Below are 13,428 nucleotides of genomic sequence, written 5' to 3'. Positions count from 1 at the left end.
TTCACTCTTCACTTTCATGCAGTGGAGAAGGAAATGGAAACCCACTCCAGTGTTCTTGCCTTGAGAATCCCAGGGACGGGGAAGCCTGGTTGGGCTGCTGTCTATGGGGTCGCACAGAGTCGGACACAACTGAAGCGACTTAGCAGCAGCAGCAGCAGCAGCAGCTTTGGAGAAAGAAATGGCAACCCACTCCAGTGTTCTTGCCTGGAGAATCCCAAGGACTGGGGAGCCTGGCGGACTGCTCTCTGTGGGGTCTCATAGAGTCGGACACGACTGAAGTGACTTAGCAGCAGCAGCAGCAGCAGCAGCAGCAGCAGCAGCAGCAGGTTTGTCTTAATTTTTCTTTCAAGGAGCAAGTGTTATTTAATTTCATGGCTGCAGTCACCACCCGCAGTGATTTTGGAGCCCGAGAAAATAAAGTCTGTCACTGCTTCCCCTCTTTCCCCTTCTATTTGCCATGAAGTGATAGGACCAGATGCCATGGAACCTTAAGACACAGTTTCCATAGAAAACCGGAAGTGAGCTCCTTGGTTCACCAGGATGAAGTCAGAAACTACATTACCCAGAAGGTAGTGTCTCCAATGACGGCCTTGGGCGCTGAGCCAATGACGTAAAGCGGAGGCGGGCGCTGGTGGCAGCTTGGGCGGGACTTCTTGGTCTAGTATTAGGATGTCGTTTACAAGCGGTCTGTCTAGCTTTATGGGTTTCCTTCCCTGGAACATTAAACATTGACCGCTCCACGGAAAAAGGTCTTCTGTACCGAGCAAAGAGCCGTGAGGAGACAAGAACCCACCACCACACTTTTGTGTGAACAGTGACCCCGCTTGGAACGGGTTGTCAGCCGAGCATTCGAGCTCCGAGCCCTCCGTCCCCACAGCTCCCAGAGGCGGCTCCCTGGGCCTTATACGCATTCCACACCGCGGACATTCAGGTCCCAGATACTTCCGTGCAGGGCTGGCCTCAGGTCGGCTGAGCCCGCTCTACCTGCTTTTGTCACCGCTTCCCGCCGTCCCGCTCTGCCCACGGGTCCCATGGCGGCGCCGGCGCTGGTGAGTGGAGGGTGCCCAAGTGCGCTGGGGTCGCGGTCCGCATAGTGCCACTCTGTGATATAGGGAATCCCGGGCCTCTCCACCTTTCCGTCTTAATACGCTCGTATCTGGAGGTTCGGTGAGAATGGGGTGTGGGAACGACAGTGCTCATCAGTTCCAACCCAGGGTTCTGAATCCAGGCCAAGTGTTGTAAAGAGAGGCACCCATAATTGGCTGTAAGCTTATGGATTCACGGCCCTTGGCCTCTATTCCCTCGGGTCTAAAATTGAAGTGTTAACAACTTTTGTCTCTTGGTCGGAGGAACTGGAGAGGATATGCTTGTGACATGTGTCCTTGAGTGCTCAGCACAACCCAGAGAGCATCACTCTGGATGTTGTTTACGGGGAAGGACTCTCCTGGTCCTGCTGTTACCTCAGGCTTACCCCAGGTGGAGTTTGACCCTCAGACATCCCTGCCTCCGGCCTCAGCGCAGCTGTGAACTGGGAGACAGAGGAGACAGCCTGGAGAGCAGAAGTGGGGTGGGAGCAGTGTTTCTGGAATTGGCTGCTCCTCTAATTGGAGAAGGCAATGGCACCCCACTCCAGTACTTCTGCCTGGAAAATCCCATGGACGGAGGAGCCTGGTAGGCTGCAGTCCATGGGGTCGCTGAGAGTCAGACAGAACTGAGCGACTTCACTTTCACTTTTCACTTTCATGCATTGGAGAAGGAAATGGCAACCCACTCCAGTGTTCTTGCCTGGAGAATCCCAGGGACGGCGGAGCCTGGTGGGCTGCCGTCTATGGGGTCGCACAGAGTCGGACACGACTGAAGTGACTTAGCAGCAGCAGCAGCAGCAGCAGCTAATAGGAGTAGAAGTTCCCTGGACAGACCAGAAGACAAGCCTGTCACCGGATTTCTCTTTGTAGGTACCATCTGGGTACAAGTCCATTGGCTTGCCACTGACGGTATCCATTTCCCCAACACATTTACTTATATTTCAAAAGTGAATCCATTACAATTTTCATTAATGACAGTGCATAGGAATGTTGTGTCTCAAGGGATGTAAACACATGGACAGGCCCTAAGTTATTCTTCGGCACACCACTTTGTTTGCTGTGAACAAAGCTCTGATCACCTTCAGAACTTTGCTTGTTTATCCATTTTTCCTGGCTTGCTCCCTAATTCATTCCAGCCTTATTCCACATCTGCTCGGAGAGGTTTTCCTGATTGCCCCATCTAAAGTCTCCTGTAATCTCTGTAGTCATCTTATTTTTCTTCATTTTGGAGCCCCTAAGGCCATATGACTTTATCTTGCTTATTTATTTAGTTCCTTGTCAGGTATGTGGGAGTTCCTGTCCCCAGGCTTAGAAGAATGCAGGACCTGTACCAAGTGTTCAGTAAGTGGTTGATGAATGAAAGATTCTACCTTCTGGAGCTGCCATGATACCTAGATCAAATCTAAATCCCCTATCATGGCTGGACCACAGGGACCTGGGTTCAAATCTTTTCCTTTCTCATTAGACATGTTACTCTGGGCAGCTTGACTTTGAGCCCCCATTTGCTGATTGTGAAATGGAGACAGTGATGGTGTTTACCTTATGGGCTGTGAGACGAATAATGAAATTCACAAATACACATTAAGCACTGACAAGTGCTGGGCACTGCACTTGTTTGCTTTATGAACATTTTCACTTTAATCTCTGCAAAAACCTGGTGAAGTTGGAACTATTGTTGTATTGATGTGGAAATTGAGGCTCAAAGAAATTAGCATGTTTTGGTTCAAAAGGTTGGATTTAAATCCCAAGAAGTCTAGGTACAGACCTAGATACTTTTAGTTGCTTTAACACAGCATCTAAAGCCCTGAGGTGCAGGCATAGAGGGCAGACCAGTGAGGCTCAGCTGCCACTGCTCTTAACCTTGCTTGGATTACAGCAACGGACTCACAGTCCACACAAGATTACTTTTGTTTTGCATCAGTCTCCAGTGGATTCCCATATAGGTGGCTTTTCTCTCTCACACTATTTGTATTTCGTCTACAGCACTGTCTACCTCCCTCTTAAACCCAGCACAGAGCTGGGTTCTCAGGAGATACTCAGGGATTCAGGCCTTGGGTCTCTCTGAGTTTCTGTCACTAACCAAGCAGTAGGCTCTAATTTAATAGCTATACAGTCACCCCACCATCTCTGTTTGACTTTGCAGGCATTGATATCATTTGAAGATGTGGCCATAACCTTCACTGGGGAGGAATGGAGACATCTAGACCTGGCCCAGAGGACCTTGTACCAGGAGGTGATGCTGGAGACTTGTGGCCTCCTGGTCTCACTGGGTAAGGCTTTACCTCACATGTGGTACCGAGCCTCTTTCATTCCACCCTCTCTCTGAGCATGATCAGTTAAGAAGACCTAAGGAACCTGCCTTTGCTTCTCCCTCCAGCCTCAGACTGTTCTGGTCTGACCGCCTTATGATTATTTTTATCATTTTAGTAGTAACCCTTTCACTTAGCCCCAGTGAACTAATATCTTTAAAGTGTGTAGAATAGAACTGGGAACTTAGAAAGTGTCATATAGGTATTTGTTATGTATAATAAATATACAAAATTATACAGATTACATACAAATATAATCATATACAAATTTCACAATAAAATTATACAAAATAATAAATCCCAAATGTTCTTCCATCTAAAGCTTAGTTGGCCACTTTATCCAGAAATGGTTACCTCTAACTGGGCTTTCCCTGCCTCGTGTCCACATAGTCTCTCCCAGGAGATCAGTCTTCAGTGAAGTAATTACAGTGTTTTGTGACAATTGTGAATAGTAATTGAAAGGAGGCATCTGGGGAATAGTATTCCATAAGCATACTCCCTGAGTGGGCAGGGAGCTCAGGTCCAGCAGAGACAAAGAAGATCTGGTTCACCTTTTCCCCTGCCTCCTCACTGACCTTGGTGCCAGATATAGAGCAGACCTCAGTGAACATTTGCTAAGTGACAGCTGGGTGCACTCTGGCTTGCAGTACAGGATTTTCTAATCAGAGTTTCTGTGGTCCTGCTGCCTAAGTCATTGACTTCTCTTCAGAATCCTCCTATCTTTAAACCTTCACATTTGGCAAAATATATTTGGCTGTAATGTGCCAGAAAACCATATCATACAAGTTTCACCCTGAAAAAAGTTTATTACTTCACCTAATGAGAAGCCCTGTGGTGGTGCTGGCTCCTGGGTTCGTACCTCCCAATCCAATTCTCTGTTTGTCTGCTTTCTCTCTTTGGTCCAGGTCATCAGGCCAGCATCCCTGAAGTGGCCACAGGATGGTGTAGCAACAAATAGGGTTGCAAGTCCCCACATTCAGCCCTATCTTCCCAAACTGGATTTTTCTTCAGAATGGGTAGCAGTTTTAGGTCATGGCCTTCCTCAGACAACTGACTATCAGTTGATTTAGTCTAGTGTTTTCAGCCATCCTTGGGCACCAGAATCACCTGGTGAGGTTTGAAAACAACCAGTACTGTCTTTATGCCCAGAGATTTGGTTTAATTTGTTCTGTGTTTAGAACCAGGTGTGTCTAAGTAGTTCTGAAGCATGGGAAGGTTGAATCTTGCTAATTTAATTAGGGAAAGACTTCTGGAAGGAGGTGTCCCCTTTGGGGTTTCATAGTGGTATGTTCAGGGTGTTCACTCCTGTATACGTGAGATTTTCCCTTTTGTCTCTACCTATATACCCATGCCCCATTTATTTCTCCATGTACAGGGCATCCTGTTCCCAAAGCAGAGCTGATTCACCTACTGGAGTATGGGCCAGAACTGTGGACAGTAAAGAGAGGCCTCTCCAGAAACACCTGTACAGGTGAGTGGCATGGCAGCTGGCAGACTGCTGGGGAGTGACTGGCATTTTGCCAGTCAGCCCCATTGAGTGGGCAGTGCCCCTTTCCATGGGCAGTTTCTTTCTGTGGATTTCTGGGGGTCTTGGGTGATCATGGAGTCCTTTTAACTGTGTTTCTTCTGTCTTCCCAATCCCACCACACTCTTTGCCTTTACTGGGGTTGAAATGTGCTATCCTGAGTAAGAGACAGGCTCTATACTTGGCCATTCAGAAGCATCAGGACCCTGGGGAAGTTGCATGATCTTCCTGTGCCTTTGACATACAAGTTAGGCTAAGTGGATGCTGCCTGCTGTAAGAGATAAACTCCAAAATCTTGGTGGCTCAGCAAGACTTGTTTTTCTCATTTGTGTCATGGTATAATGTATTCTTGCCTGGAGAATCGCAGGGACAGGGGAGCCTGGTGGGCTGCTGTCTATGGGGTCGCACAGAGTCGGACACGACTGAAGCGACTTAGCAGCAGCAGAGAGTTCTGAACAAGAGTCTGTTTGATGTCTGACTGCTAGCAACTTGCAGCTCCCATGTCCACCTTTCCTTTCTGCCCTACCTGTGGGCAAACTGATTTTTAAAAAAGTCTACACCTTCCTTGGCACCTACATGGCATTCCAGATGCAATCCCAGGCCCACCCTGTCACCACAGTAAAAACCAGGACCACTCACTCCCATTTTCTCAGACCACACAAGCCACTTTGTCCCTGCCTGGGTTCTACCCTACCTACCATAGAAAATAAACTACCACAGAAAATAAAAAGAAAGATGAATAAAAGTAAAAGCTGGACTGTAGAGAAATAAACTTCTGCCAAGACTGAATAAACAAAGATGCATATAAAAATAAAAAATGATAGAAAGGAAAATAACTTAATGAACAGCAGTGCTTTGTTTTAAAAATTAATATAGTATATTTGATAATTTAGCTAGAGTGGATAAATACCTGGAAAAGTAGGAAAATCCCAAATTGAGGCAGGAAGAGTAGACAACTTGAATAAAGAAGTAGCCATCAAAGACATTAAAGCAGTTTTCAAAGATCTCTTCTTCAAAAAAAGCCTCAGGCCCAGATGGTTTTATCTTGCCTTTTGCCAAATATTCAAAGAACAAATAATCCCTACTGTAGGAGAGAATAAAAAGATAAGCTGCTCGACCTCACTGTCAAATGGATAATGATAATACATGGGGGAAAAAGGCCATTTCTATATGAGCACATTTGAACATCCTAATACTGAATCTAACAGTATTAAAAAAATAGTACATCGTGAATACTGTGTGTTTAATCCAAAAGTGAAAGTTATTTTCACACCTGAAGCTCACTGTAGGTGTTATGACATCAGTGGACTGAAGAGATGAGAAATTATCTTCCTTCATCAACGACTTACTGAACGCCTCTCTGTGCTGGTTGCCATTCTGTGAAGTGTGCGGATAGCTTCTTGAATCTGTGAATTAGGCCAACACATCACAGACTGACAGCAGACTGTGTTCTACAGCAGAAAATCTAAATACAAAGAACATGTGACTACATGTTGTACAAAGACTTAAGTTCAATGGGAATGGGAGGGTTGGGGAGGTGAAGGGGAGAAATTGAATTCATAGTAGAAATTCTGTGTCAGAGGATGTACAGGTTTGTAAGGCATCCAATATATACATATTGCCACATCAACCTCAATAAAGGTGTAATTTTAACTTTATCATGTTTTCAAGCTGTAAAACTGTTTTTATAGTGAAATCAGAAATTGTTCCACTGAGAGTCTGTAATATCTCTTAGTTCCCTTTCTGTGTTTAGATGGCAAAGGCATATAAAGTCATGAAAGACTGTGTACAATATGATATATACCTGATGTCTTATTTTAATAGTTATCAATTGAAATTGAAACTCCTACCCAGATATCTTTAGTCGATGAAGCATCAGGTGAGGTACTAAATATTAAATATCGTATTTCTAAAAATTATTATGCTTTCACTTTTCACCTTCATGCATTGGAGAAGGAAATGGCAACCCACTCCAGTGTTCTTGCCTGGAGAATCCCAGGGACGGGGGAGCCTGGTGGCTGCCATCTATGGGGTCACACAGAGTCGGATACGACTGAAGTGACTTAGCATAGCATAGCATAGCATAGCGTAATGTGGTCAGGATTCCCAAGTGACACAGTTGTAAAGAATCTGTGTGCTAATGCAGAAGACACGTGAGATGCGGGTTTGATCCCCGGGTTGGGAAGATTCCCTGGAGTTGGAAATGACAGCCTGTTCCAGTATTCTTGCCTGGAAAATTCCATGGGCAGAAGAGCCTGGTGGAGTATAGTTCATAGGGTTGCAAAGAGTCAGACATGATTGAGCGACTGAGCACATACACACATAATGTGAGTCTGTAGGCAAATTCTGTACCACATATCTATTTAGGGACCAGGGGTATTCTGTTGTCAGTATGTGGCTGTAAGATTGCCCTGACATCATCCAACTGGCCAAAAGGAATAGGAGAGAAGGGGAGTAGTCATACCCACTTGCTCACATAGTCACTTCCATTCACCTTCCATTGCCTGACCCAAAGTAAGTGACTTAACAATATTCATGTATTATTACTCATAATGAATAGTGACTAATGGTATCTCAAACTACCTTCTGGATTCAGAAAAGAGTCATTTATTTTTCTGCAGGTTACTATCTCCAACTCTAATTTGCATCTCACTCTTTTTCACCTCTATTCAATCATTTATCTGTACTGTACATCCCTGCAGGCATCCATGCTTCCATTTGTAAATGAGATATTCAGAAGCAGTCCCTAGCCCTGTCATCCTCTTGCTCGCCTGTCTTGTAAAATCTTAAGTGGGTGTTTGCCTTTGTCAGCCCCACATCAAATGTGTGGCTAGCACCAATGTAGATTTGTGATCGCTCCCCTCTTGGGTTCCCTCAGGTTGCTCAGCCAGCCAGTGAGTATCTCTGGCCAGCCCCTCCTCAGTCCACTGAGTCTGTCTCAAATCTTCACCCCTTTCTGCAGTTCTACATCTTCACTTGGAGGTTTCAAAGGCACTTCATACTCATCATGCCTAAGAAGGATCTCAAGATCTTGCCCACTCCTCTCATCTCTCCATTTCAGTCAATGGTCTTGCTGTTCAAGAAGTTGAGAAAACCAAAAACAAACTTGAACAACACCTCAATCTTCATCATGCCCATGAGGCAGCCATTCCTGAATCTTGATCATATTTCATCATATGTTTCTCCTGAATCTGTCACCTCCACCAGTTCCATGAGTTCCATCATTATCACCCTAGCCCAGGCTGCAATCATCTTTTGCCTCATGATGCTAACATAGGCCCCCCATGATCAGCTCTATGTCTCACATCCACTCCCCTGTCCACTTTTACCTTATTCCAAACATCACCACCTCCCCAGTCATTGAGATCTCAACATACGACCCAGTTCATTCAGAAAATAAAGGCGGTTCCCTTGTTTTTCTTGCTTTTTAATCCTTACTGACTTATCCCTGCAGCTTCCTTCTCACCTCTACAGAAGAGTTCTCATCCCTGGCCATGGGTAATCCCCCTAGCAGAGTCTAGGTCATACCTTCACCTACCTTCTCAGGTGTCTTAGTTATCTATTGCCAGATCGCAATGAGTGAGTAAAAATCACTCATTTAATATTAAAATATCACTCACTTATTATCTCATCTGTGGATCAGAAATCTAGGCACAGCTTAGCTTGATACCCTGCAAAGCTGTAGTTGTAGACAGTTTACAACACATCAGCTTACTTCTTCCGATCAAGTAATTTTGTAAGAGATTCCAGCAAGAGAGGTTCCACACATATACTTTATCTGTTACATCTTACATTCTACTGCCTTTGTTATATTCTAGTCTTTAGAAGTAAATTTTGCTAGGATTCAGCATGCGTGCGTGCTAAGTTACTTCAGTTGTGTCCAGCTCTTTGTGACCCCATGGATTATAGCCCACCAGGCCCCTCTGTCCATGGGATTTTCCAGGCAAAAATATTGGAGCAGGTTGCCATTTCCTTCTCCAGGGGATCTTCCTGACTCAGGACTGAATCCATGTTTCTTATGTCTTCTGTATTGGTAGGCGGGTTCATTACCACTAGTGCCACCTGGGAAGCCCAGGATTCAGGCAGAGGGTATCAAAACTGCGGGAACACCATGAGGAAGGGATTATGGGAAACCATACAGGAGTCTGCCCACTGCATCAGAGAACATGCTTCTTCATTTATTTCCTCCCTCTTCTATATCTCCATCTTCTCTCTGCTCAATAGAAAAAACATGCTGAAGTTTCTTGCAATTGTGGGAAACATTAAAAAAAAAAAAATGCTCTTGGCTCTCCAACAACATCCAAAAGTTGTTGACTATTTCAGCTGAACAACCAAGCTTTTTAGAGGACTTTTCTCATTCTCAGAAGAGACATTTACACAGACCTCTCCTTTACTAGTCAATATTTCCTTGAATTTTTGTATTGAGGTGTAATTTATACATAGTGAATGTATAAATCTTAAAGGTCCATCATTATGAAATTTTACATATATATAAACCAGCGTGTCCACTGCAAGTGTCAAGAACTGCAGTATTTCCAGCACCTCTCAGGCTTTTTGTGCTTCCCTCCTTGTTAATATCCCCTTCTACAAAATTAACCAGTATTTAGACTCTGTCACCATAGATTTAGGTTTTTTTTAAAAATATTCATTTATTTATTTATTTGGCTGCACCAGGTCTTAGTTGCGGTATGTGGACTCTTTTAGTTATGCCATGCAAACTCTTAGTTGCAGCATAGGGGGTCTAGTCCCCTGACCAGGTGTTGAACCCAGGCCCCCTGCATTGCAAGCTTGGAGTCTTAGATACAGACCACCAAGGAAGTCCCATAGATTAGTTTTGAAGGTTTATAAATGGAACCCCACAGTGCACAATATGGCCCTGCCTGTCTTCTTTTGATAATCATGGCTCTGGAATTTATCCATGTGGTTGCTTTTATTTGGAGTTAGTTTCTCACTGTGCAATAGCTCAGTGAATTAATAGATTACACATAACCTGTGTTCCTGTTGATGGACATTTGACTTTTCAGAATATTATGGAGAATGCTGCTATGAATATTCTTAGCCATATTTTTTGTTGCCTATAAGCACACATTTCTGTTGGGAGTATACATATGAGTAGACTGGCTGGATCATGGTGTAGTTATATGATTAGCTTTAAAAGAAACTACCAGTCAGTTTCAGAGTGACTGCACCATGTCACATTCCCACCAGCTTTATGTAAGATCCCTCATTGCTTCACATTCTTGTGAGCGGATGGTATCTGCCCCTTTACTCTTTGAGGCCCAGTAGTGGTATTTCTCAGCACTGGAGTACTAAAAAAATGTTCTCACAGGTTATTGCTGACATTCTGATTAACCAATGTAACAACTATAATAATGATGAGAGATAGTGGTCTACAATTTACAGAACATTTGCCATGTGCTTTTTCTCATGTCACCTTGTTATGAACTAAACACCTGTGTCCTCCCAAAATCTGTATGTTGAATCCCTAGTGCCCCAGTGTGATGATCCTGGCCCTTTGGGTGGTGATTGGGTTTAGATGAGGTCATGAGAATGGAGCACCCATGATGGGATTAGTGTTCGTATACGAAGACAGGGACCACAGCCTTTCCTTAGTGTGGTGTGTGATGGTGGGGAAGAGAGGGAGAAGTCTTTGGTGTCTCTTATAAGGATCTGATCCGCTCAGGTCCCTACTTTTTTGACCTCACTTAACCTTAATTATTTCTGTAAAGGCCAGGCCCTACCTCCAAATACATTGGCAGTTAGGGCTTCAATACATGAATTTTGGGGAACACAAAAATTCAGTCCATCACAGAATTTGTCTTTTGAATAAATAAAGAGCTATTCAGATAGTCTGTTTTTTCTTGTGTCAGTTTTGGTAATTTGAGTCTTTTAAGGAATTTATCTACTTCATCTAATTATTCTATCCATTACTTTTTAAGATTGTTTCATCTCAAAATGGTACATTTTATGTTATGTTTATTTTACCACAATTAAAAATTGCTAAAAAATAAGTTTAAGATACATACATATCATTTTTATAATGCCATGAAAAACTGACATTCTCAAAAAAAATTGTTTCATTGTACTCCTGTGTATATTTTGCTTTTTTATTTGAACATTATAAAAGTATCTGTTTATGTTATCTTATAGGATTTGTACTTTTCTTTCAATAGTACATTACTGAGATTCATGATGCATGTAACTATAGTTCGGTTTCCCTGATGGCTCAGCAGTAAAGAACCTGCTTGCCAGTGCAGGAGACACAGGTTTGGAAGATCCCTTGCCTGGGTCAGGAAGATCCTCTGGAGAAGGAAACGGCAACCCACTCCAGTATTCTTAGCTGGGAAATCCCACGGACAGAAGAGCCGGGCGGGCTACGGTCCATGGTGTTGCAAAGAGGCAAGACACAGCTTAGTAACTGAGCATGCACACAGCTATAGTTCACTCATTTTTTTTCTCCAATAGTCGTTTATATAACACCATGTATTCATCCATTTTCATGGAAATTTTCTTGTTTCTAATTTTTTGTACCCATACACAGTGGAGCCATGAAAATTCACATGTGTGTATTCTCACAAACAAGTGTAGGAATTTCTCTTAGAATATGCCTAGGACTGGAATTTGGGAATTATAAATTAAACAAAAGGAGAACTTTACTAGATGATGCCCTGTTGTGTTCTAACATGATTATTTATACCCACTTACACTTCACTTCCTCTGTATGAACAATTCCATGGATCTCCAACACTTGAAAGGTGTTTTCAATCAGATGAATATAAAATAGTCTCTCGTTGTGGTCTTAATTTGCCCATGAGTACCTCTTCATATGTTGATTAGTCAATACATAGCTTCTGTGAAATGTCAGTTCATAGCATGGTTCAGTTTTCATTTTGGGTGTGAAGTGTTGAAGTCTTCAGCTGTAATTGTAATTTTGGGTATTTCTCCTTTCAGCTCAGTTTTTAGTTTGTATGTTTTGAGGCTCTGATATTTGGTACATACAGATTTAGGGTTATTATGTCTTCCTGGTGGCTTGATCTTTTTGTCATTATATAATGTCCCTTTTGGTCCCATTTTCTTTGTTCTGTCATCTATGTTATCTGGTGTTAATGTAGGTCTGATGTTAACATAGCCATTTTTCTTGGATTGACTTTTAAAACATTAGTCATGTTGATTGGTCTTTTATAGTGAATGCTTCTGTATCTTGTTTTTGAATTCTTCCTTTTCCCCAAGATCTAAAAGATAGTCATTGTCACTATTTACTAAATGTTTTTAATCTTTAGCTTCTGACAATAAGTCTTAATCAATCTGGAATTAATTTTTTGCTTTGTGCAAGGTAGAAATACAACTTCATTTTCCTTCATTGTGGCAAATGATTTTTCTACATCCATTTATTAAATAGTCTTTTCTTATTCCCCACTAGCCTCTCTGCTACTTCTGTCATATATCAAAATTGTGTGAATCCTCATGTGTTGAGCAAATTCCATATACACATTTCAGAGCTCCTAACTCTGTTTTTACCTTTGACACTTTGACAGCTTATGTTATATCTAGGCTGCGTCACACTACTTTGTTATATATGATTTTATTATCATCCTGATTCCTCAAAGAGCAAGTCATTTTGCTTTATTCTTCTTCAGAGATATCCTGGTCTCTGTTCTTTTATATAAATTCCACAATCAGCTTGCCCATAACCATGAAAAACCCTATTGGGATTTATCCCAAGTTGTATTAAATTTATAATGAATTTGAGGGAAATTGGAAACTTTATATTATGAATCTCTTTTCAAATAAATCTTTATTGATGTGATATGTTTTCTAGTTATCTAAATGTTATCCATTTCAGTCTGTTCACTGAGTCTTTACTCAGGTATAGTAGACTGAATATGTCCACCCAATTGCTTATCTCTGACTCCCCACAACTTCTGCACAGTCCAGAATCCTAAGATTTTGTTTCTCCTCTGTTTCTGCCTCCCTCTCCACCATCCTGTCATTCTTTTCTTTTTGCCTGGCATTCAGCATTCTCTTAAGGCCCTGACCCTTTGAACTTTCAGTTGTCTAATACAGTTTTTCTCCTAATTCCTCTGTCAGGGAATTCCTACTCACCTTTGGAAATAAACTTATGTAGCACCTTGTCCTTGTAGCCTCCACTGACCTCTTTCTGTCTGCCATCTGGGCCAAGTTAGGTTCACCTTCTCTGTGCTGTCATAGCAGCATGAGATATTGGAACACAGTCATTATCATTACTCTGCCCACCCTTCCCCACTCTGGACAGTGAGGTGGAGTCTCCACTACAGATTTTCTGTTCCCTGCTGCCGCTTTTCTCCTTGGGTTACCTTTTAAAGATGTCAAGAGCCCAAGGATTAGTAAAGAAAGAGATTTTAAACTAGGGTTTAAGAGATGTAAAAATGCCGTGGATGGTAGAAGCTTTATTTTCATCTTCATTCTTCCACTAAAGTGGTCACTTATTTTGTTCTGTGTTGACATCACTAATAGGCACTTTTGTCATATT

General features: G+C 42.6%; 1 protein-coding gene across 9 annotated transcripts in view; it reads left to right on the top strand.

The window, feature by feature from the left end:
• Positions 1–622: 622 nt before the first annotated feature.
• Positions 623–13,428, top strand: part of ZNF599 (zinc finger protein 599) — a 36,522-nt gene continuing 23,716 nt past the window's right edge. For 5 of the 9 annotated variants that reach the window (XR_011561766.1, XR_011561762.1, XR_011561765.1 and 2 more), the window contains exons 1-3: positions 624–1,049; positions 3,229–3,355; positions 4,770–4,865. Coding sequence is in view for 1 of the 9 variants with exons in the window: in XM_019979076.2 (XP_019834635.2) it covers positions 1,032–1,049; positions 3,229–3,355; positions 4,770–4,865 (241 nt within the window). In the remaining 8 variants the exon portion in view is untranslated. Of the gene's footprint in view, positions 1,050–3,228; positions 3,356–4,769; positions 4,866–13,428 lie in introns of all 9 variants that reach the window. The other 4 variants (XR_011561767.1, XR_002182779.2, XR_011561764.1 and 1 more) reach the window with 1 other exon arrangement.

This window comes from Bos indicus, chromosome 18 (assembly GCF_029378745.1).
Source record: "Bos indicus isolate NIAB-ARS_2022 breed Sahiwal x Tharparkar chromosome 18, NIAB-ARS_B.indTharparkar_mat_pri_1.0, whole genome shotgun sequence".
Classification (NCBI taxonomy): domain Eukaryota; kingdom Metazoa; phylum Chordata; class Mammalia; order Artiodactyla; family Bovidae; genus Bos; species Bos indicus.
Note: the sequence above shows the minus strand (reverse complement) of the source record. Positions and strands in the feature narration are given on the sequence as shown.